Source organism: Apteryx rowi, unplaced genomic scaffold (genome assembly GCF_003343035.1).
Source record: "Apteryx rowi isolate R43461 unplaced genomic scaffold, aptRow1 scaffold_86, whole genome shotgun sequence".
Lineage (NCBI taxonomy): Eukaryota > Metazoa > Chordata > Aves > Apterygiformes > Apterygidae > Apteryx > Apteryx rowi.
In genome coordinates, this window is record NW_020451160.1 from 597,770 (window position 1) to 618,353 (window position 20,584).

General features: G+C 59.4%; 2 protein-coding genes across 2 annotated transcripts in view; both read left to right on the top strand.

The window, feature by feature from the left end:
* Positions 1-2,904: 2,904 nt before the first annotated feature.
* Positions 2,905-18,655, top strand: FBF1 (Fas binding factor 1). Its single transcript, XM_026090450.1, has 30 exons — positions 2,905-2,985; positions 3,424-3,451; positions 4,147-4,188; positions 4,640-4,730; positions 5,168-5,228; positions 5,553-5,603; positions 5,816-5,960; positions 6,448-6,528; positions 7,156-7,275; positions 8,129-8,282; positions 8,742-8,875; positions 9,159-9,261; positions 9,359-9,754; positions 10,419-10,496; positions 10,827-10,921; positions 11,431-11,489; positions 12,073-12,117; positions 12,206-12,340; positions 12,566-12,666; positions 13,095-13,301; positions 13,427-13,534; positions 13,865-14,004; positions 14,420-14,538; positions 14,694-14,816; positions 15,221-15,406; positions 16,034-16,210; positions 16,695-16,832; positions 17,017-17,149; positions 17,528-17,652; positions 18,274-18,655. The coding sequence occupies exons 1-30, from the start codon at positions 2,983-2,985 to the stop codon at positions 18,355-18,357; spliced, it is 3,462 nt and encodes a 1,153-aa protein (XP_025946235.1). The 5' UTR covers positions 2,905-2,982; the 3' UTR covers positions 18,358-18,655.
* A 382-nt stretch (positions 18,656-19,037) lies between these two features.
* The window catches only part of MRPL38 (mitochondrial ribosomal protein L38), a 4,972-nt gene continuing 3,425 nt past the window's right edge, over positions 19,038-20,584 (top strand). The window contains exons 1-4 of the mRNA XM_026090449.1: positions 19,038-19,149; positions 19,704-19,883; positions 20,091-20,219; positions 20,298-20,506. Coding sequence (XP_025946234.1) covers positions 19,083-19,149; positions 19,704-19,883; positions 20,091-20,219; positions 20,298-20,506 — 585 coding nt within the window. The 5' untranslated portion in view covers positions 19,038-19,082. The remainder of the gene's footprint in view (positions 19,150-19,703; positions 19,884-20,090; positions 20,220-20,297; positions 20,507-20,584) is intronic.

Consider the following 20,584-nt stretch of genomic DNA (forward strand, 5'->3'; position numbering starts at 1 on the left):
ACCTTTCTGCCTTGGCTTTACACAGGGCTCTAGGGCGGTTAGCAGAGTACAGCAGTTGTTCTTGCCTTTCTAGTGCTGCTCATAACCACAGAAAATATAACTGACAGAGAGCAAAGCTGCTTGTGGCATGTTACTCAGTATTATTATTGTTCATGAGCCAGCAAAAGCTGGTCACTGCCAATAGCAAAGATTTAATGATGCAGCTTTTGGCACTAGAAGCTTACCGCTGTAAAAGCCGTTTCTTAGATTTGTTCCCGTTATGTGGTGGGTTTTTTTGTTTGTTTGTTTGTTTTTTAAGTAGATACTGATGATGTAACAGCAAATTCTGTACTTTGTTGCTATATTGGTATTTGGTCAATAGTATGTGGGTTTTTTCAGCTGGCTGCTAATTMGCCCTGTTCCCTAAAAGGCACAACATGGTACAACTTGCTGCTTATCAATGCTGTGTCTCAACCCTCTTATTAAAGGGTCCTGTGTCCTGGTCAGGACTCCTGTCTTTTGACAAAATGTAATGGTACTGTTTCCAAAAGTGTTCATTCCCTTTCAGCTCAGGTGATTTGAATGGCAAATAATTGTACTTGTAAGCAAGGTGGATTGCTTCAAAGAGTATTGAAACTAAGCTGCCTGTGGCAGTGACTTTTAATCTCGCTTGAGTGGTGGACTCCAAAAATGCCACCTTCTTGTAAACACTTCACAAGGATCCTGTGTTCCCACGTAGCCTGGCAGAGTACAAGGTGAAAGCACCTGGTAAATGTGTCCCAAGCATAAAAGATCTCAAAGAGCTGTTTCCAGACTTGCAGCTATTTCCTTAGGAATTTTCTGGAAATAAGTACAGATGAACATGGTTGGACCAGCCTTGGGAGTGGGGCTGGCTAGCTCTTCGCTGTGTAGCCAGCTTTGGTAAGTGAGAGAAATCTTTTTTTTCCTTTTAATCTGAATTTCTCATGTTACCTGTTAGTTGTTTTGAGCAGTGCTTTAGCACCTTGCTCCAGAGACTGCTGTGGTTATATCTGCTGCATCTTGCCCCCTTGGAGTGGTGGCCACTGATTGTAGCTCTCGGCTAGAAACTTGTCCCGGATGGGTTACCAGCAATAGCTTTAGCAGCTACGACATGCAGAAAGTGTTGCCAAATGGAGTATTCACAGTCGATCCTTGAGGTTTCTGGATCCAGTTGCTATTTTTCTCCTGATAAGCTCTGAGTTAAAGCTGGGGGCTGTCCCCCTTCCATGGCAGCACAAGGGCTGTGCTCTGAAAGATGAGCTTGAACAGCACTAAGCTATAACTGTCCTGTTCCTGGCCTGTTGCTAACGCCTGGTAGCTGGGTGCTTGAACTGGTTTCTGCCCGCCTCGAGAATGAGTCGCAGCAGGTACTTGCTCTCTTTTTACCGGTCAAGCCAGGAGATGCTGCTGGAATGACCTGAAGCTGCCCCAAGCAGCAGCAGCGGGGCAGGGGGCTGATGCCTTGTGCCAGAGCCAGGCTTGGCCCTCCCAGCCTCGGCGGCCACCTCCGGGAGGGCACCTCGGCCAGCCCCAAACCCTGCTGCTGCCTTCAGGCATCGGAAGCTGCCTGCAGCCTTTTGGGGAAAACCGCACATATAAAGCGGTTTCGGGGGCAGCTGGCATGAGCCGGAGGAAACGGCTCTTGCTGGTCTAAGCCGCGTTCCTGTCTGCCTCGGATGCTAATCCACACCTGGGCTTTCCCAGCTGCTCCCCAGCTTTCAGAGCCTATGAAGTGGCATTTTAGACTTCCAGCTGCATTTCACAGTTGTAGAACCACATTCTTCCATCCCAGCTTCCAAAACTCCCGGATAAGCAGGAGCCCTGTGGCAGGAGCAGCAGAGGCACCTGTTCCYGTCAGTGGCAGCTGCCGCTGGGAGCGGTAGTTCCCATCCCTCCCTCCGGGCTGGCACGGAGACTGCATTTCCCAGGGCTCTGCGCAGGGACGGGCCTGCCTGGCAGGCTGAGCAGCGGTGCGAGCTGCGGCCTTCAGCCTCCCTGGTGCAGCGGGTGCCTGGGGCTGCTGCCGGCATGGTCCAGGGATGCAGCAGGCACGGGATGCTGCCGGCATGGTCCAGGGATGCGGCAGGCACGGGATGCTGCGGGCACGGAATGCTGCAGGCACGGACCTGTGAAAGCTCAGGCATGTGTCCGGGATGCTGTGGGCACAGGTCTGGGATACCGTGGGCACGGCTCAGGGATGTCACAGGCGTGGGTGCGGGATGCTGCGGTCAGGGACGGGGCGGGCATGGCCCCRGGATGCTGCGGCCGTGGCGCCGGGATGCTGCAGGCCGGGCAGGCGCCGTGGCAACGGGCCGCGGAGCGCAGAAGCAGGGAGCAAGTACCAGAGCGGGGGGGGGACAGGGAGGCCCTGGCACCCGGAGGCCGGTCAGAAACCAGGGGCTGCTTCATCCCGCTCCCACCCCAGGAGGTGCGTGCACCCCTCGTCGCTGGGGGCAGCTGCCATCCACTTGTTTGGGGTCCTCCACGTGCTCCAGCACCGGAGAGGAGAAGTTTCCTTCTCTCTCCCCCGGTGCATCCTGGCCCTCCGAGGCCTTTGCCCAGCAGCTGGGACAGAGCGGGAGCCGCCCCTCGGGCTCTGCCCTGCRGGTGGCACGTGGGGCAGGGCAGGGGGTACCGGCCCCTCTCCCTTCCTCGGCCTCCCTGCCGCGGTCCCCGTGCGAATCGCCGCCGGCGCTGCGGGCCCTTCTGGGGACTCGGATGGAGCCTTGTTCTGGGCTTGGCGAGAGGCCGCGGCAGCGCTGGGCAGGCCCGAACAGGAAAGGGAAATCTTCTCGACAGAGGCGCTGCCGGCTGTAACAGCGAATCGGGAAACCTTCCTCGCCCGCGAGTAGGAGGTTCCCGTGCACGGGAGCAGCGGCGTTAACCCCCTGCGCCGCACCGTGCCGGCGGAGCTGCGTGCCGGCGGAGCTGCCAGCGGCCCCGTGCTCCCAGCCGGGGCACCGCAAAGCCCGGACGCCTCCGATGGTGAGTGCGGCGCTGCCCGGCGGCAGGGAGGAGGCTTGGGAAATCCAGACTTGTTGTTCCGGGGCGGTTTTTTTTTTTTTTGGAGGCAGAAGACGCGTTTGGGGCTGGAGGCTTCTGCCCAGCTGGTGGCCACGAGGGGCTCTGCTCACCGGCCTCCCAAAAGCTGCAACCATCTCTGTGCTTCCCTTGGGTTTCCCATGCCGCGTCCCAAACGGCACAGGGAGGAGGTGGCTTCGCTGGCGCTCGGGGATGTTCTGGGGCAGCCCGTCTCCGGCTTTGCAGAGGGGCAGTCGAGCATCCCCCCGGCAAGGGGGCTCATTGGGGCAGAGCCTTCCTTCCCGGGCCAGGCAGTACCCRACCGTGCCGTGCAGAAAAGGGAGTTTTGCAGGGCAGACCCCCTTCATTTTGTAACGGGGGACTTTTTGTCTTTCTCCACAGGCTGCAAAATCCAGGAAAGGTTTAAGAGGTAGGTGCCCCGGCGCGCTCTTCCTGTCGCTGTCCTCGAGCGCTGGGATCCGCTGGGGGTGCAGAGGGGAGGGGGATGCGGGGTCAGAGCAATCCTGGCTCCCGAAGTGCCTCAAGGCCCTTGGCTCAACGCTGCCGTCGAGTTCATCACATCGCTCCTGAGCCAGCGCCGCTCACCTGCCTCCCAGATCCAGTGGACTTGCTTATCGGGGTCCTGTCTTGGGGACCTTCCCAAATCCAGGGGAGAATATAAACATACCTATTTCAGTTTTCCCCCCAAAACGCCTTGCCTAGAGGCTGTCAGCCTCTTGCAGCCCCTCACGCTGCAGCAGAGCTTTTGGGGGGGCCCAGGGGCTCCTCAGTGCTGCAGCACGAGAGCTCGCAGGTGTTTCCAGCGCTGCTTGTGGCCAGCAGCCGAGCGCAAAGCAGCTTGAGCGCTCGATGAGGAAGAGGTCCCGTTTCTGGCTAAGTGAAGCTAGATCTTCTGTCCGCAAAACCCTGGCTCAAGTTCCGGCCCTGCCGAAGCTGAAGGACGCTCCCTTCGGACCGGTCGGGAGGCCTCACGCTAACGACGCTGCAGACCAGACCTTGCGCTTGGCGGGTTTTGGAAGAGCAAGCGGCAGCCGAGCTGGGGGYTCTCCTGCCCCGGCCCGGCGAGCTCGCCTGCCCCCGCACCTTCGCTCTGTCTCGTTCCAGACTCCATCGATGACGTGCTGGGCGACCTCCTCGGATACGACGGTAAAATGCACCTTCTCTGCAGCGGGCGGGGTGGTGTCCTTGTGCTCCGTAACTCCTTGCCTGGGAGCAGGAGGTGCTGCTCCGGCAGCTCTGCGGTGCCCAGCCCTCGGGCTCCTTCGCAACAAGTTGTGAAYGAGCTTCTCCCGGCCCAGGGCTTTCGCTCTCGTATCCCCGCGGGATGGACAGGACAAACAGCCCCTTCCCTTTCCGCCCGTTCAATCTGAAACCGGCTCCCGTAGCCAGGGGGGGCGAAGCAGGGAGCAGAGCGGGGTCCSCAGCGTCCGAGAGGCCACTGAGCAGGCTGGACATGGGCTTGGGGAGGCAGCACGAGGTTCGTCTCCAATTAAAAGCCCCTGGGGCCCGTAAGGAGACAGCAAATCCCACTTTGGAGTGCTTAGGTCAGGAATACGCCTAAATCCAGCATCTTAATCTCTCCCTACCTTGTTTCCAGATGAAACCCCAGTTAAATCTGCCAGAGCTTCCCAGCCGGCCGGGGGCAGCGGTGGGAGAGCCAGGGGCACCAGCTCCCTGGCCAGCAAGAAGTGAGTGGCTCTCAAACACGTCCCTCTTGTCTGGAGATCTGTCTGTGCTCCCTAAGTCCTTCTGCCCTGCCCCGTCCTTGGCCTGCAGCTTTCCAGCGGGGGTCAGGTGTCCCCCGGCCCTGCGTATCTTCTGTAAATCTCCTTTATAATGGTTGTTCATTTAAATATAACAGTCCTAGCCCTGGTGGCAGTTTTCCTAACGCTATTTTAGCCCTGTCAGATGGGTGCGTGTTCCCGTGTTGTGCGACACGGCTGCCGTGGGGTGGCTGTGTGGTCCCCACCGCATCCCCCCACCCATCCTGGCCCGGCTGTCCCATCAGCGGTGGGTGACCAGGGTTCCCAGGGTGGCACACAGCCAGGTGCTGCCCGGGGCTGGCATCTCCCCGCACCTTGGCAAGCGCTGGTGCGACATTCCCAACCCCAGGCTCATGTCACAGGTCCTTCCTGGAGGATGATTTCTTCAGCAAACTCCCTGCCGAGGACATTGAAGCTGCGGAGGTGAGCCTGAATTTTGGGAGAGAGCCTGGGTGTCCCAATGACCTCACTGGGCCCAGCTTGCCCCTGGCGTCGCTCCATCAAAGTCAGTGGTGGGACAGCAGGGATGAACCTTGAAATGTGGTTGAAGAAGCAACCCTTCTCCAGGATCACCGCAGAGCTGGGAAGATGGGAGGGGGAGTGGGGGGATGGTGGGAGAAGGGCTTCCCGGTGCCCCGGATGGGATGGAGCGAAGCCAAGGGAAGGTGCCAGTGAATGCCTCTGGGGCGAGGTGTCCCCAAAGCCTGTCCATCCGTCCATCTGACCTCTCCCCACCCTGGCACGCAGGGATCCGATGTCTCAGACGCCGACCCGCAGGCTGTGCTGCAAACCCTGAAGGTAAGCGCACAAATACCCATCACCTCAGCCCCACGCGCGCTGCGAGCAGGCGTGATGGGGAGCCCGGCTCGGCGCCCTCTTGGAAATCCTTCCCCGTAGAGCCGAGCTCTGCGAACGCGGGTCGGGGCAGGTGGCAGCGCACTGGCAGGGAAGCGGCCCCGGGGAGGTGGCAGCGTCCACCCTGCTCCCATCTGCGTCCTGTTGCTTTCCAGGACATGGATGACATGGAAGCGGATCTCCTGGGAATATCAAAACCCAGTTCAGGGCCAGGGAAAATGACTGCGAAAGGCCCCGAGAAATGCGACCCCACGGGAGGAGCAGTAAAAACTGCAGAGAAGCTGCTAACTCCCGAGAAAGGTAAAAAGGAGAGTCTCCTCTTCTTCTCCCAGCTTGACTGCAAACGTGCATGAGACATTTTCATCTAAGATAGGGAGCAAAAAGTGGTTTTGTTCCCTAAAATCCTTTCCCTGATCCCTTTTGGGGCTATCACAGGCAAAGAGTTTTATTCTGGCTGTGTGTGGTGCCCAGTGCTTGAGTCCTCACCTGGCCTCTCAACGTGATGCGACAAGCATTTCTAGTGAGATCASCTGGATGCAGGTGGAAGGAGACCCAGAGGGATTGTGTTTATGATAAGCCCATCCCCAGCTTGTTCTGCTCTTCCCGAGACCCTCTTCTCCTTTCCTGCCTGCAAGGAGGCCCCTCCAGAGGGACCTTCAGCCTCTGGGGCCTCGGGTGGACTTTGTGTCACAGCACGTGCTTGTYGGGGGCGCCTGGGAGGGAAGCAGCCGTCGGCCGGCGGGGAGACAGGGGCAACTCTGTCTCTGAGCGTGGCCCCTCTTTCTAGGGGAGTCTGCACCCGCARTGGAAAAGAAGCCACTCTCATCTCCCCCCACTTCCCGGCAGTACAAGAAATTTAACTTTGAAGGTAGGTTCTCACTCCAGGTCCAYGAGCAGGTACCTGGGGCAGCTGCGGACTCTGGCCTTGCTGTTTGCCCGTAGCTTGCCTCTCGCGTTGGCTAAAGGCTTGGATGGTTAATGAGTTACAGAGTCTTTCACCCCTGCAACACCAGTTCCAATCTTAATCCCACAGAAACATAACTATTGAGTGTATGAAGTTCAGAGAGACTCGAGGGCRCCCTAGATCCCTGCAGAACCCGCGTTCATGCCGTTAGGGGTAGCAGCCCTCCAGCAAAGAGGGATTTGGGGAACACCTGGAAGACCTCAGTAGTGATGCTGAGGTCAAAGTTACACCTGAGGCCCCATTGCAACACACGCCTGGCAGTGCCCASAGGACCCAGGTCTCAACCCAGCTGCCCCACGGAGTTTGGGCACCAGTACAAGCACTGGGGTTGGTTTCCCTCTTGCCACTGCTCTGAGTGAGGCAGATCTGATCCCTGTTGTCCCCATGGGCATGTGACAGGGTTAGAGCTTGGCTTAGTGCAGAATGGGAGTTCTTCTAAATGATGTGTTTGGGTTTTGAGGTTTGGGGGGGTTTGTTTGTTTGTTTTCTTTTTTAATTCTCCTTTTTTTTTCCCTACGGGGAAATTCCTAGATTTAGATGATCCTTTGGCAGGGCTTTTATCTGATGAGGAACAAAATGCTCCCAAGAAGCCAACCCCATCCGGCACTGAAAATAGCTCTGCAAAAAAACTAGAACTGAGCAAAGAGAAAGGTAAGTAAGTAGGGATGTTCTGCATCCCATTTGTATTAAATGAATAAGGAGCCTGGATTAGTTTGGGTGAGGTCCAACTGGTTCGGTTGAAAGCCAGCTGGTCCCATCTCTTATTAACCAGTGTGAATGTTTGTAGAGCAACTCTGTAACRGGGTTAATTGTCGGGCAGCTCACTGCATGCTTGATATTTCCAGTGGGCTGCAGATTACAGAAGTGATCTTTCCTTCCGGGCAAGGTCAAATCTTACCTTTGACTTCACCCAGCCTGTTTTGCATGGTGCCAAATGAGGACAAGTTTGCTGGGTCAGGGTTGGAGTGGCTAAGAGCATCTCCAGTCCCCACCAAAGCCCAGCCAGCATGCCTCCAGGTTGGATCCAGCTGCTCTGTGGCTCTTACAAGCACCCGGCCCCCTCGTYCCTGCAGCTGGGATGATAACGGGAAGGGCCTGAGAGTCCCCCCGAGCCTCCCCATGCCCCAGTAAGTCCAGTCTGCTGCAGGGATGGACACGAGCAGCAGCTGCTGGGTTAGGGCAAGGACCAAGGCGCATTGAGGGAGCGGGGACTTTTGGAGGGCAGGAATTTGCAGGGCTACAAAGCTCCTGGTGGTCACCAAAGCTGGAAACKCCGGTGTCGGTGACATCCAGCAACGTCCCAGCAGTGGGTGCACGGCCACAGCCCGGGAAGTAGTGCATGGCCACTTTGTCGCTTCCCAGGGGGGTTGAGCACCAAACAGCACTGTTCTAAAAGTGCCTGGGTAAACGGTCCTGAGAGAAAAGGGCAGGCAGGGCTGCTACGGTCTCTTGTTAAAAAAGCCCCAAGGAAACCTACTGTTGCTGCATGTGATCCCATCCGCAGAGCCGCCGGCACCGCAGCCGCCCCGGCACACCACGGCCCCTGTCCGCAGGAGGGAGGAGCTCACGTTTGAGGACGATGGCGATGACCTGATGGACGCGCTGGGATTCGGCGATAGCCCKAAAGGAGACCCAAAGCAGGGGAGGAAGGGAGACAAGTAAGGCGTTCCCGGGCTGCAAAAAGGCAGCAGGAGCAAAGCAGGGGATGGCGTGTGCGTGAGACAGCCACGCGGGGTGGAAAGAGGGTGGGGGGTCCTGGAGGACTTCATAGCTTCTCCAGTGGGTTCTGGTCCGAGCCAGGAGCTGCTGTGCATGGCGCTGTACAAATACAGGGTAGAAAGATGGGGYCCTCCCTTGGGGAGCTGGGGGCCTGGTGAGTTGTGCTGCGGTCACGCTGCACCTCGCTGCCGCGGGTTCGTGCTGCCTGTCTGCAGACTCAGGCACGCTGCGAGGGGTCACGGCTGGTTTTCTTAGCACTTGGCATGCTAGAAACGGAGGGCTTAGAAAAAAAACATACGCAAAAAGTGGCAAGAGCAGCCTCATTTTGCATGGAAGAGCAGGAACGCCCTGGCAAGGCTGCGTCTCGAGAAACACCCCCGCGGCTGTGTCCCCTGCAGGGACGAGCTCCGTCCAGCCCGCTCCAAGCTGGACGAGTTACTGGGACGGGGCTCCGCGGCCAAAGCCCTGGAGCGGCCAGGCACAGGAGAGCGCAGGGAGTTTAAGCTGGATACGAAATACCAAAAGCAGCCAGGTGAGCCCGGCCGGGGAGGCGGGGAAGGTCTGCGGAGGTGCCAGCGTTGGCGCGGGAGGGTGAGATACTCAGTAACCCGGTGGCTGTTGAACGTGGGCCCGTTCCCAACGAAGCCGCTTTTCCCAGCCGCGCTGGGAAGGCACCGCACTTGCGGCTTGCCAGGGAAGATGTTTCCAGCGGCGTTTCCCCAGCAGCAGCGATCCCGGTGGGAATCGCATGGGAGGAGGAGGAGGAGGGCCGGTGTCTTTGCAACGTGCTGACTCGAGGCCGCGTGTCTGAGCAGAGAAGGAAGAGCCTGGGGACGAGGAGGATTTCGTCTTYGGGGCGTACCAGCCCACGGTGGCCTCGGCGCCCGAGGGCCGGCCGGCGCGGTGGCAGCCCGCGAGGTACCGCGCTGTGCGTCTGCCTGACCGCCGGGCGCGCTGCCCCTGAGCCGGGGTGYCCCCTCTCGGGCAGGTTCGTGACTCCCTCTCGCCGCAGCAGGTTTTCGGCCGAGAGCACCAGCGAATCGAAGCCGGACCCACGCGCCAAACCCCCTCCTCCTCCAGCCARCCGGAGCCCCGCGCGGGGCAGCAGGGCTGGCGGCGACTGGCTGGGCTTGAAAGATGAGGATTTTCTGGATTCGGACCCTCCATCTCCAGCACAGGCCAGTGCCGCGGGGAGCTGCCCGAGCCCCACCGTGGCCGGGCAACCTGACCCCACCAGCCAGCTCCCAGCCGCGGAGGAGCCCGCGGCCAAACCCGACCCGCCGGAAGAGGACAACTGGCTGAGCGCCGCCTTGTCTCGCAAGAAAGCCCAAGCGCAGGCGAAGGCGCAGGAGAGAGGTGCTGAGCCCTCGGAGACACCGGGCAAAGGGCTGGATCCCCGCTCGGCCACCAGGTAAAGGCACGTTGGTGGCTGCTCCCGTCCGCTCTGCAGACGGCCGCTGAGGATCCCTCAGGAATCCTCAGCTTGGATTTAAGGAACTAATTTTAAACACTGTTTTGTCTCATATTGGGGTAAGAACACAGGATTTTGTGCTGGCTGATCCAGCCTGGAGTCCATCACCCCTCCAGGCCCTTGTCCCGGCTGCGGCAGAGATTGCACACGCTGCCGCGGGGCTGCCTCGAATCAGCTCCTCCGCTGGGGCTCCCACTGCCCTTCGTGGCCCTGCCTCAACACCCCTTTGCCTTCATTTCCCTTAGTCCTAGGCAACTTCTCTCCTCCCCATCTGGGCTTACGCAGACACAGAGTCAGACCTGTGCCGTGCAGCTGGGACTCGAAGGCAATTTGCAGACAAAAAGATGCAATGCCAGACGTGTGTTTTGGGCAGGGAGGGTGTGACCTGAGGCTGGCGCTGCCTGGGGGAAAGGGGTGGCTGCAGCAGGGAGGAACATGCAGCACAGAGGTTTGGGGGTGTCTTTGCTCCATCTGCAGCCAAAATCCTGCCACAGCTGAGCAGGACGGAGGCTGTCACCCTGCAAAGAGCAGCTGGTGTTGGGGAAAGGATCTCGTTGCTCATCACTTCCGTGGCTCTTTCACGTACGAGGTTATTTTCTTGCAGCCAGCCAGCCGCCCCCGCAGGCGCACCACCGCAGGCAGCCGCTCCGCAGGGCACGGCAGCGAGTGAGGATGGCTCTGGGTAAGGCCTTCCTCGCGTTTCGGACATCCTCCGCAGGAGAGGTTTCCTGTGAAAGCAGCCACGTGGGTGAGATGGGGAGTGGGGAGAGCTGGTAGCCAGCAGCGACCGTGCTGGCTTGGCACCTCCGTAACGAGGAGGGAAGGCAGCTTTGAAGCACCAGCGCTTTTGACTGGCTCTTCCCTTTCTGCTCATGATGGAAAAGCCAAGCTCTAAACTTAGGGCAATGCCCAGCTCGAGGAGATCACGGGCGTGTGCAGGGAAACATCCCTGCGCCTCTCCCCATGCTGTGACATTGCTGTGCATCATTCATCCATGTCTATGCCCATGCAGGCACCCCGTTCCCCGGCTCAGCGCCCCAAAAAAAGCCTCAGTTCTCCCACCAGAGTCCAGAAAGGAGGATCCCTCTGGAGACGCCAGCGCCCTGGGTGCGTTTCACGGGGCAGATGGGTTCGGGCAGCAATAGGCAGAGGATCCCTCCAAAGAAACCAGCAGGAGCCACGGGGTGGCCCTTGGCCACATGAGGGCTGCCCAGGATCTGGCCAGCTGGTGGCAGAGCAGGCTGCTGAGCTGCAGGATCCTGCTGTCCCCATTTCATGGCAGGGTGGGGATGGTGTCCCGGGGTGCGCTGTGGCTCCAAAATGCTGCCCCGAGCTCCTGCAGCGCAGCCTTTGTGGTCTCAGAGAGCTGCAAAGACTTGCCCTCTCCAAGCGATGGGTGGTGTGGGATGAGCTCCCAACTTTGCTGTCCTTTTTCTCCCCCCTCATCACCTCCCACTGCCCTGACGCTCATCCCGTTAGTGCCACGTGCTGGCAGGACCCCTGCCCTGGCTGAGCCCATGCACCAGCTCAACATTTCCTAAAAGTGGCTTAGGGGACCCAGCCTCCTCCCCGGTTCCCATTGCCATGTCTGAATCATGGGCACGTTGAATTTTCAGCTCCTGCAGCCTTATTCCCGGGACAGCAGGAGATGCCAGGTCCTGCCCCGCTCGCTCAGGTAGGTCTGTTGGGCCCGAGCTCCCCGCGAGAGGTGCAGGACCGAGGTGGCGATCGCGAGCATCACCTGAGCACCATTTACATAGTGCCCCAGGCATATTTATATATTATATTAATAAGGCAACAGAGGCTCCAGTTGATGACGGACTTTTCCTTCAGCTGGTTTTCCCCAATATTGGGGTGAACATGCCCTAAGATTGTTTCTAGGGAACTGAAGGGGAATCAAAGCCTTTGAAAGAGAGGGGAATTCGTGCTTGGTCCTTGAAGTCTCCGTTTCTAGCCTAGCTGGGCCTCCTTGCTCTGCCCTTGTGGCAGGACACACATGCTGTCCCAGGGGATTCATGGTCTTATCCTTGCACTCGTCCCTGGCAAGGAAAAGCCCAGCATGCCTGTGCCTGGGGTAGGGCCTCCTGGGGCGTCACCGGGGGGGAAGGGACCAAGTTTAGAAGTGGGGTCAGGCTGGAGAAGGGCAGGAGAAGAGAGGCCACAGCAGCTCAGGGTGGTGACCATTCCCCAGCTAGAAGGAGACTTCTCGCAGAGCTGGGCTCAGCCCAAGGCCTGAGAGCATCCTTGCACCTCCACAGGCTGCCGTCCCCAGGACACATCTCCCAGCAGCACCACAGCCGCAGGTGAGGGACACGTATTTCCACAGGGTCTGCTGGCCACGCTGCAAAGCTGCTGGTCCTGAGGCCTCGGTCTTCTCTCTCCATCCCACAGGTTGAGCCACTGGCCCTGGGCTCGCTGCACATGAAGGGGCCGGGGGCTCCCGCAGCCCAGTTCTCCGAGGACGGAGCGGGCTATCAGGCAGCGCTGCTCAGTGCCCAGGCCCGCGTGGCCAAGCTGGAGAGCCAGGTGAGCCCTGTCGCAGGGGGCTGGACAGGGGACCCAGGGGGAGGAGAGGAGTTGTCTGCTCCAAACAGCATCGGGATGGCTGGAGAGAGGGGAGAAACCTCACCGGGCAGAGGTGCCTGAGGCTGCCGAGTCCTGCTTTGGGAGCTCTGTCCCCATGCCAGGCTGGACGGGAGGACACATGTTCCCAGGGTGGCACAAGGACCTTCTCCCCTGGGTGCCCCGCAGGTCCRAACACTGGAACTGGAGCGAATGCAGCAGAAACTATTGCTGGAGAGTCTCCAGCAGCGACACCAGGAGGACTTGGATCTCCTCGAGAGTGCACACAGGTATGGGGTCCTCTCCTCTCCTGTGTCGTGTCCTCGCCTACCACCCTGCTGGCACTCCCTGGGGTGGGAGCACTGGGGAGCTCCCCAAATCCATCCCCAGGGCAGGCAGGCACATAGCCCCATTGACGCTGGTGGGGTGGAGAGCAGTCCCGGGGGAGACCTGAGGTGGAGGTCTGCTCTCACCAACGCTGTCCCACAGGTGGCAAGGAGGAGAGACTAGTCCCACTGCCAGCAAGCTTCAAATCAGGGTACCTCACAGGTAGTAGCGTGAGAAATCAGGACTCAGACTGCAGAGAGCAAATCGCCCCGTGCCTCAGTTTCCCCAGGCACACAACAGCACCCATTTGCATGCCAAAGCCCTGTGTGCGCTTTGGATGGGGAGCACCAGGCATTGCCATGAAACCCCATCATGGGCTTTCTTCGGGCAGGAGCCGGGTGAAGGTGGTGGAGGAGACCTATGGGCAGCGGGAAGAGCGGCTGCGGCAGGAAAAGGAGCAGCTGGCAGCACAGCTGGTGTCGCAGAGCCAGGCCGCAGAGCAGGTGCGGGCAGAGCTGCTGGCGCGGCACCAGCAGCAGCTGGCGGCGCTGGAGCAGCAGAGCATGCAGGAGCTGCAGCACCTGCAGGAGCTGCAGAGGTGAGCAGGGCACGAAGCTGCACCGGCAGCACCCGCGTGGGGCCCCATCTTAGCGAAGGACCCAGGCAATGGTTTGGGGGCCCTAGGAAAGGAAAGATAAAACGAACTTCCCCCGGGTCCTGCAGGACATCTGTCCAGGAGATGCGCAAAGACCACGAAGAGCAGCTCCAGCGGCTGAAGAGGCTGAAAGACCAGGAGATCGATGCAGTGACCAGCGCCACTTCACACACCAGGTACCAGTGGCCCGTGCAGTCTCCTCGCATTGGGCCCCAGCCGCTGCATTTCCTGTCCCACAGGGAACTGACTTCAGTCCACAGGAGCAGGGTTCTTGCCTTCTTCCACCGCTTGCTGCCCCTTGCATCCGTGGCTTTCGCTGGGGAGACAGTATGGAACCTACACAGATGTCCCTGGTTTGAGGACTAATATGCCCTCAGCACCAAACCAACCCCAACCCATCGGTGCTCCCCTGAGGAGCAGCTACATCTTGTTTCCGCTTTGTTGCAACTGGGAAAGACTCAGGGCGGTGGGATGAAGCACGTTCCCCACAGGTGGCCTCTCTGCAGGTCTCTGAACGGCATCATCGAGCAGATGGAGAAGTTCTCCAGTGACCTGCAGGACCTCTCGCACCGGGTGGAGGCCACGCACCACACCACCTCCCAGGAGCTGGCCATGGGGGCCCAGCAGCGTGACAGGCAGCTCAAGGGTACGTCTGCCCTTCCCGGTGCCAAAACGGCCCCAGGGTCCTGAGGACACCTGGGATGGGGGGAGGCACCAACATTAGGGATGGTGCCCCCATGGTAGGTTGGCTAAGGAGCCCGGGCTGGCTGAGCCTGGGCTGGCTAAGCCCTGCCTGCTTGCCATGGTCATGAGACATCTTGGGGTCTGCCCCTTACAAAACGATGTCCCGGGGATGTGCAGCAGGCGATGAATGCAAAAGCACACAGATTTTCCATGAACGTGCTATGGACAGAGAGGTTCTCCCCTTGGCATCACAGAGGATGCTGCAGAGGGTGGCAGTGATTCATGGTGGGCGTGGGGTGGGGTGGAATGGACACCCCACAGCTCGCACTGGCCCATGGGTCCTTGCCATTCACAGCCCAGCCCTTCGCTCTCCTCAGTGCTCCAGGACAGGCTGTCACAGCAGCAGAGGGACATGGAGGAAGAGCGGAGCCRACTCCAGGAGATTATCGCCAAAATGGAGGCGAGGCTGGGTGAGCAGACTCGGCTGCTGGAGCAGGTGAGCCTGCATGGTGTCCTCTGCCCGTGCTGGCCCCATGGCTACTGTAGGACCATCCTCCATGCAGGCAGGCTGGAGCTGGGGCAGGCTGAGGATGCCAGGTCTGGCCTGGAGCCCATGAGTTGTGTCCATGCCCCCTTTGTCTCTGGGCCCAGGAGCGGTGGAGGGCAACGGCAGAGCAATCCAAGGTGGAATCGCTGCAGCGCTCGCTGGAGGAGCAGCGGAGAGTCATGACCCAGCAGCTCTCCATGGAGCGGGCAGAGCTGGAGAGGGCGAAGGTGAGATGCAGACATCTCCAGGCACTTTTCAGATGTCTCGAGAGTCCAACCAGGGCTGCACTGTGGTGCACGGTGGAGGAAAGAGCTGGGTTCTGGGCTAGAACATCCCTCCTCTCTGCTCCATCCTCTGCCTCCTCAATCCCACACTCGGTCACTTGGTGAATCACAGATCAGATCAACCATCAGGCACACAGGTGCAAGAGGCTGCTGCGTGCGCGCATGGTGCAGGCCGGCTGCCGAGGAGCGCGAGGCCTGAGTTCCCCATGCAGAGCTCATGCCTGGTGCCCCAGACTTGACCAGCCTGTAGACATTGCATGGGAGTTAGTGGCAGAGATGGGTTAGAGGAGAAAATCCTGCGACCACGGGACTCAGGGCTCTCGCTCTCTTTTGCATCACTCTCCCAGAGCGCGTTGCTGGAGGAGCAGAAGTCGGTGATGCAGAAGTGCTCGGAGGAGCGCCGGAAGCTGTCAGCCGAGTGGGCCGAGTTTCACACCCAGCAGCAGCTGAGCAAGGAGCGACTGGAGCGTGACATGGACCGGGCCCTGCAAAGGGACTCCCAGAGAGAGGGCACCATCATGAGCCTCGCCAAGGTACCGCGGCAGAGCCCCTGCCCGCAGCATCCAGTACTGCTGGGCAGGCAGCTGGGCTCCCTGATGGGTCCTGCTTGCAGAAAAGCAGGGAGAAAGTCAGACCTGGCTTCAGATGTTTAAAATGGACACATCACATGGGGCCAGTGGTGAGAAACAGACCATGGCGATTCCAAGGGCAGCTCCCTTGGCCTGTTTTAGATGTTGACTTTTAGCATCAATCACATCTGTCTCTTCCCCCTTGGCTGTGAGGAGTTTCGGCAGCCAGACCAGGCACAGTCGCCTCCATTGTGAATGTCCAAAGTCGGGTAACCATCAAGGCTGAACACTTCTACTGCTGTGGCTTGAGCATGCTTTAGGGTGTACAATCTGGTGAGGAGATCCTTCCTTTCCAGGGAAGGAGTGCATGTGTCTGTCTGTACACCCTCAGCTCTGCCAGGCCCTGGTCCCCATGGGGAGGTGGATGGGGGCACCACTTCAATACCTGGTGGCATTGCTCTGCACCCCAAAGCCAGTCTGCCAGCACCAGGAGCTCAGCAGGGGCAGATCTCTCCCATCACTAGGGAAGACGTGGGATAGTGGCCGGGACAGGGCAGGTAACCCATCTCTCACCCCCCCTGCTCACCCTAGGAGCAGGCAGAGCTGAAGATCCGGGCCAGCGAGCTGAAGGCCAAGGAAGAGCAGCTGGCGAGGGACAGGGAGCTGCTGGACCAGGCCTGGCAGGAGCTGAGGCTGGAGAAGGAGAAGGTGAACGGAGCTGCACTGCACATCCGGCAGCGGGTGGAGGAGATCGACACCATGAGCAAGGTAAGCAGGAGCATCCGTGCTGCAGCTCGCAGCTCTGTGGGGCACAGCTGTGCCCAGGACAGCCCTGGCTTAGGATCCATGACCTCAGGAGGGGTGTGAAACCCCAGCTTGGCTGCTGGTCCATGTGTGGCTGTGGACAAGGGACAATGCTGCCATCCCCAGCTGTGCCACGTGACAGCGATATCTCCCCGGCAGGGAGCTCTGATCCCTGCTTACACTGAGGTACCGGAGGGGGTGATGATGGTGGCAACGGCTGCGTCATCCTCGTCCCCTGTGGGAACCTGATGCTTTTGCAGCAGGGAAGGCACAGGGGACAGGCACAGACCCCCTTTGGGCAGCTCTTGCTGGAATGGTACCAGCAGAGAGAAAGTGGAGCTGGAGCAGCTCGAGAGGGGAATAAGAGAATGTGCGAAGGAGCCTCGGCAGCTGCCCCGGGGCAGTGAGGGTCTCCGTCGCCCTCCTGCCCAGCCACTCTGCCTTGCAGCTCTCAGCCCAGAAGTGCGAGGAAGGGGAGCGAGCGCTGCGGGAGGCCCGCAGGGTAGAGTCCGAGCACCAGGCCAGACTGCGGGTCATGCAGCAGAACCTGGAGCAGCTGAAGCAGCAGGAGCAGCATCTGCATCAGGCAATCCCCCCCCTCACCTTCCCCTCTTGGCCTCAGGCCACCATGCCGAGGGCCTGAACCTTTACCAAGGGTCTCTCTCTCTCCCCCTCTCTCTCTCTCTCTCTCTCTCTCTCCCTTTCTCCCTTTCTCCCTTTCTCCCTTTCTCCCTTTCTCCCTTTCTCCCATTCTCCCGGGGTCAGGGCAGGAGCGGCTGAGCATGGCTCTCCAGAGGAGACAGCTCCAGCAGCTACGCGAAGAACTGCCAAACAACCCCACGCTGCTGCTGACCACGGCCCAGGACATCAGCACCCCTGCCAAGGGCCTCTCCAGCACGCTGTGTAAGAGCTCCTGCATGCTGCTGATGGCAAGGAGCAAACCATAGGGCAACCATGCTCTCATTTCACTCTTCAGGAAGGTTGGGACATTTCTGGGGGCTGTTTTACTTCCCCCATATATAAACCTCAGAGCTGTGTTGGCCTTGGCCTCCCCATTCTCGCAAGGGTTGCGCAGTTGAGCTCTCTGAGCCAGGTCAGTGCCAGGATGGGGTACAAGGTACTGGGAGGGAAGAGGTGGGTAGGTTAAAGCCCGTCTGCTCTGGGAGGTTGGGACAGATCCCACTGCAGGGGCACACAGGCAGCAAAACAAGGATGCGCCAGTGTGTCCGTCCATGTTTTTTCTGATGGCAGCGTTGCTGCATGCTCAAGCTCTCATACCAGGCTTTCCGCCTCCCATCACAGCATTCCCTAGGCGCAACCCAGGTGGTAGCAGGGACAGCCCGGGCACGGCAGGCCCATCGGAGCTCTACGCCAAACTGCTGCTGCTGAAGCACAGGGCCCAACAGGTGAGCCAGCAGGGAGACTGGGGCTGGAAGGGGGTTCAGACCAGCCATGAGGGAGCAGGACTGCATGAAGCCAGATTCAGGCCTAACAGCCAGAGAGCGTGGGGTGTCTCCTAAGATCGTTGCTGAGCCATGAATCTGTGCTGGGCTGGGGAGGGCTTGCAGAAGGCAACAGCTCCACGTTTCTCTGCTATACCTAGAGGAGGATGAGTGATACCAGAAGCAAGGACTAGCAAATGCTCACAGCTTGTCTCGGGTTCACTGATAGTGTCCTTGTCTAAGTGGGGTAGCCCCTCTCCTTACTCCATCCCTCAGTGGGAAACATCAGCTCTCCTGGACTCTGGCTTCATTAATCCCTCCATCCTTTCCCATCAGCTTCCTTCTCTATCAGTCCTCTGTGTCCCTAGTGGGTCCTTCCCCAGGCAAGGAGGTTGTTTGAGGCTTCCTCCATGGGTCTCACTCAAAGCGTGAGCTAACAGGCCATGGCTGGGTAGCTGTCCTCGTGCTCGCTGTGTGAGGGAGGGCTTGGGATACGTCCCTCGCCCATGAGTGACACCCCAGCCTAGGACCCCATTTCCCAGGTGCTCTGTGGCACCCTTCCCATCCTGCCTCCTCTCTCCTCAGGATCGTGATTTCTTGGAAGACGAGCAGTTCTTCCTGGAGACCCTGAAGAAGGCATCCTACAACACTTCATCTCTGTCAGCCTGAGGCGAAGGCATCCCCACATCCTTCCCGAGGGACTGGCTTTGTCCTCAGAGTAGGCTGCTGGGCCATACTCATGGGGAAAAAAAAAACAAGCAGTAAATAATTCCAGTTCTCAGCCGAGAAACTGCCATTCTTCCCTTTTAAAAAAAGCATCTGAGCATTCACAGAGTGTGAAATCCTTCCCTGTGAGCCCTGAAGCCACCCTTCGTCCAATCTCCATCCCAAAGGCTGCCAGCCGCCTTGGCAGAGCCGTGGCTGCAGGACTGCAGTAACGCAAAGGACGCTGCTAACCTGGAGGATCAGGCCCCAACACGGTGTCTTGGCCAGCCCAGCCACCCAAAACGGGTGGCTCTTGAACAAGAGCTCAAGAGCTCGTGGTTCTTGAACAAGAAGTGTAGGGTGGGAAGTGTAGGGTGGGGGGCAGCAGATGGGGGCCTGCGGGGACATGACCCAGGGTGCCAGGGGCCCACCGAGGCGCCCTCAGGAGCCTGGTTCGCCTTTCCTTGAGGAGACACCCCCGCCCCGCCATGGCCGCCTTCCTCTCGGGGCTGGCCCGCACCGCCCTTCGCCTTGCGGTTGGTTGCTGGGGGCAACGGGGGCCTTTTCCGCCAGGCTCTGCTCGGGGCAGCCCCTGTCGCTGTGGCAACGGGGGCCTTTCCCGCCAGGCCCTTCCGGGGCAGCAGCTATCGCTATAGCAACGGGGGCCTTCCGCTGGAGCGGCGCGCACAATGGCGGCGCCCATGCTGAGCGCGGCGCTGTACGGCGTACGGAGCGGGCGAGCCTTCGGCACCGCCGGTGAGGCACGGGCCGCGGGGGGTGGGGGAGGCCTCGGACGCCTGGGTCCCCCCACGGGCGCGTAGTAGGAGCCGGCTGGAGAGGGGGGAAGCGGCTGGCTCTCGGGAGCCTGGGTTCCGCCAAGGGCGTGTAGTAGGAGCCGGCTGGGGGGAGGGGCTGGCTCTCGGACGCCTGGGTCCTCCCAGATATCTCTGATAGGAGCCCGTTTGGGGAGGTGGCGAGGGGTCTCGGACGCCTGGGCTCCTTTTCCAGTGCCCYTTAGGTGAACGGGGAAGGTCCCGAGGCCCTAGAGCAAAAGGGGGGCTTCCCCCATAACGCTCTTACAGTGCTTTATAGAGAGAAACAGTGAATTCTTCCATAAACAGGAAAGCGTGGCTTAAAACTCAGGATGCCCCAATACCCCCCTGACTTAGTGACGCACTAGAGCTCAGCTGCCCCCATGTCCTGGCCTTGCTTTAGCCCCAAACCGTGCTCCTGGTCTTCGTCCGGGCCCGTCTCTCTGTCGGGCTTGTCTCTTGCTGTGTTTTTACAATGAGGCCGCTCGCYGTTTCCAGCCGCGCTCTGCAAGCGGGCAGCGCCTCTGGGGCCGATGCCTAACGAAGACATAGACGTCAGCAACCTGGAAGCGCTGGCAAAATATCGCAGCTTCACTCGCTACTTCAGGCTGGCTGAAAAGGAGAGCAGAAAGCCTCGGTGGTGGAAGACATACCAGCAATATACTACCCCAGAGCCAGGTACGCGCGGATAGATCTGTGCTTTTTCTTTTTGTTGCCGGAGATCAGGGAAGCTGTCTGTAGGCTGGGGCCATGGTTGTAGACTGAAAAATCTGTCCTGTTTCCCAGAGAGACRCTAACCCTTTTGCAGGGTTTGGGGGTTTGGAAGTTTGGATGTTTTGAGTATCCCTATTTTTCACACATGTAATTTTTCATTTCTCTGTGAAGAGCCAAAGATTGACATCAGCCTGCCACGTGATAAACCGCTGCGGATGAAGGAACTCAAGGAAAGAAAAAAGATCCTGCGACAGAACCGCCAGAATGCCGAGATGGAAAGAGCAGCACGGCTCCGAACAGGTCTGTGCCCCATCTCCTCTCCCCTGCCCTAGGTGCTCACTCTCCAGCAGCCCCTCGAGCCATTTCTTTTTTTTGCAGTGCTGATCCCCCTTGATGAAGTCAAAGCAGAGTGGGAGAAGACCAGCGGCCCAYTCCACAAGCAGCGCATGGCAGAGCACTATGGGATATTTCGTGACTTGTTCAAGGGGGCCACGTTCACTCCCAGGGTTATCCTGAGGGTGGGATACAGCCAGGAAGATGAGCATGTTGTGCCAGTCTACCACGGGAACATGGTGACTCCATCAGAGGTGCGTGAGGAGAGTTGGGAACACCCCCAGCGTCGTGGAAAAGCCCATGTCTTTTTGTCAGATGCTCCTGATTGGCAT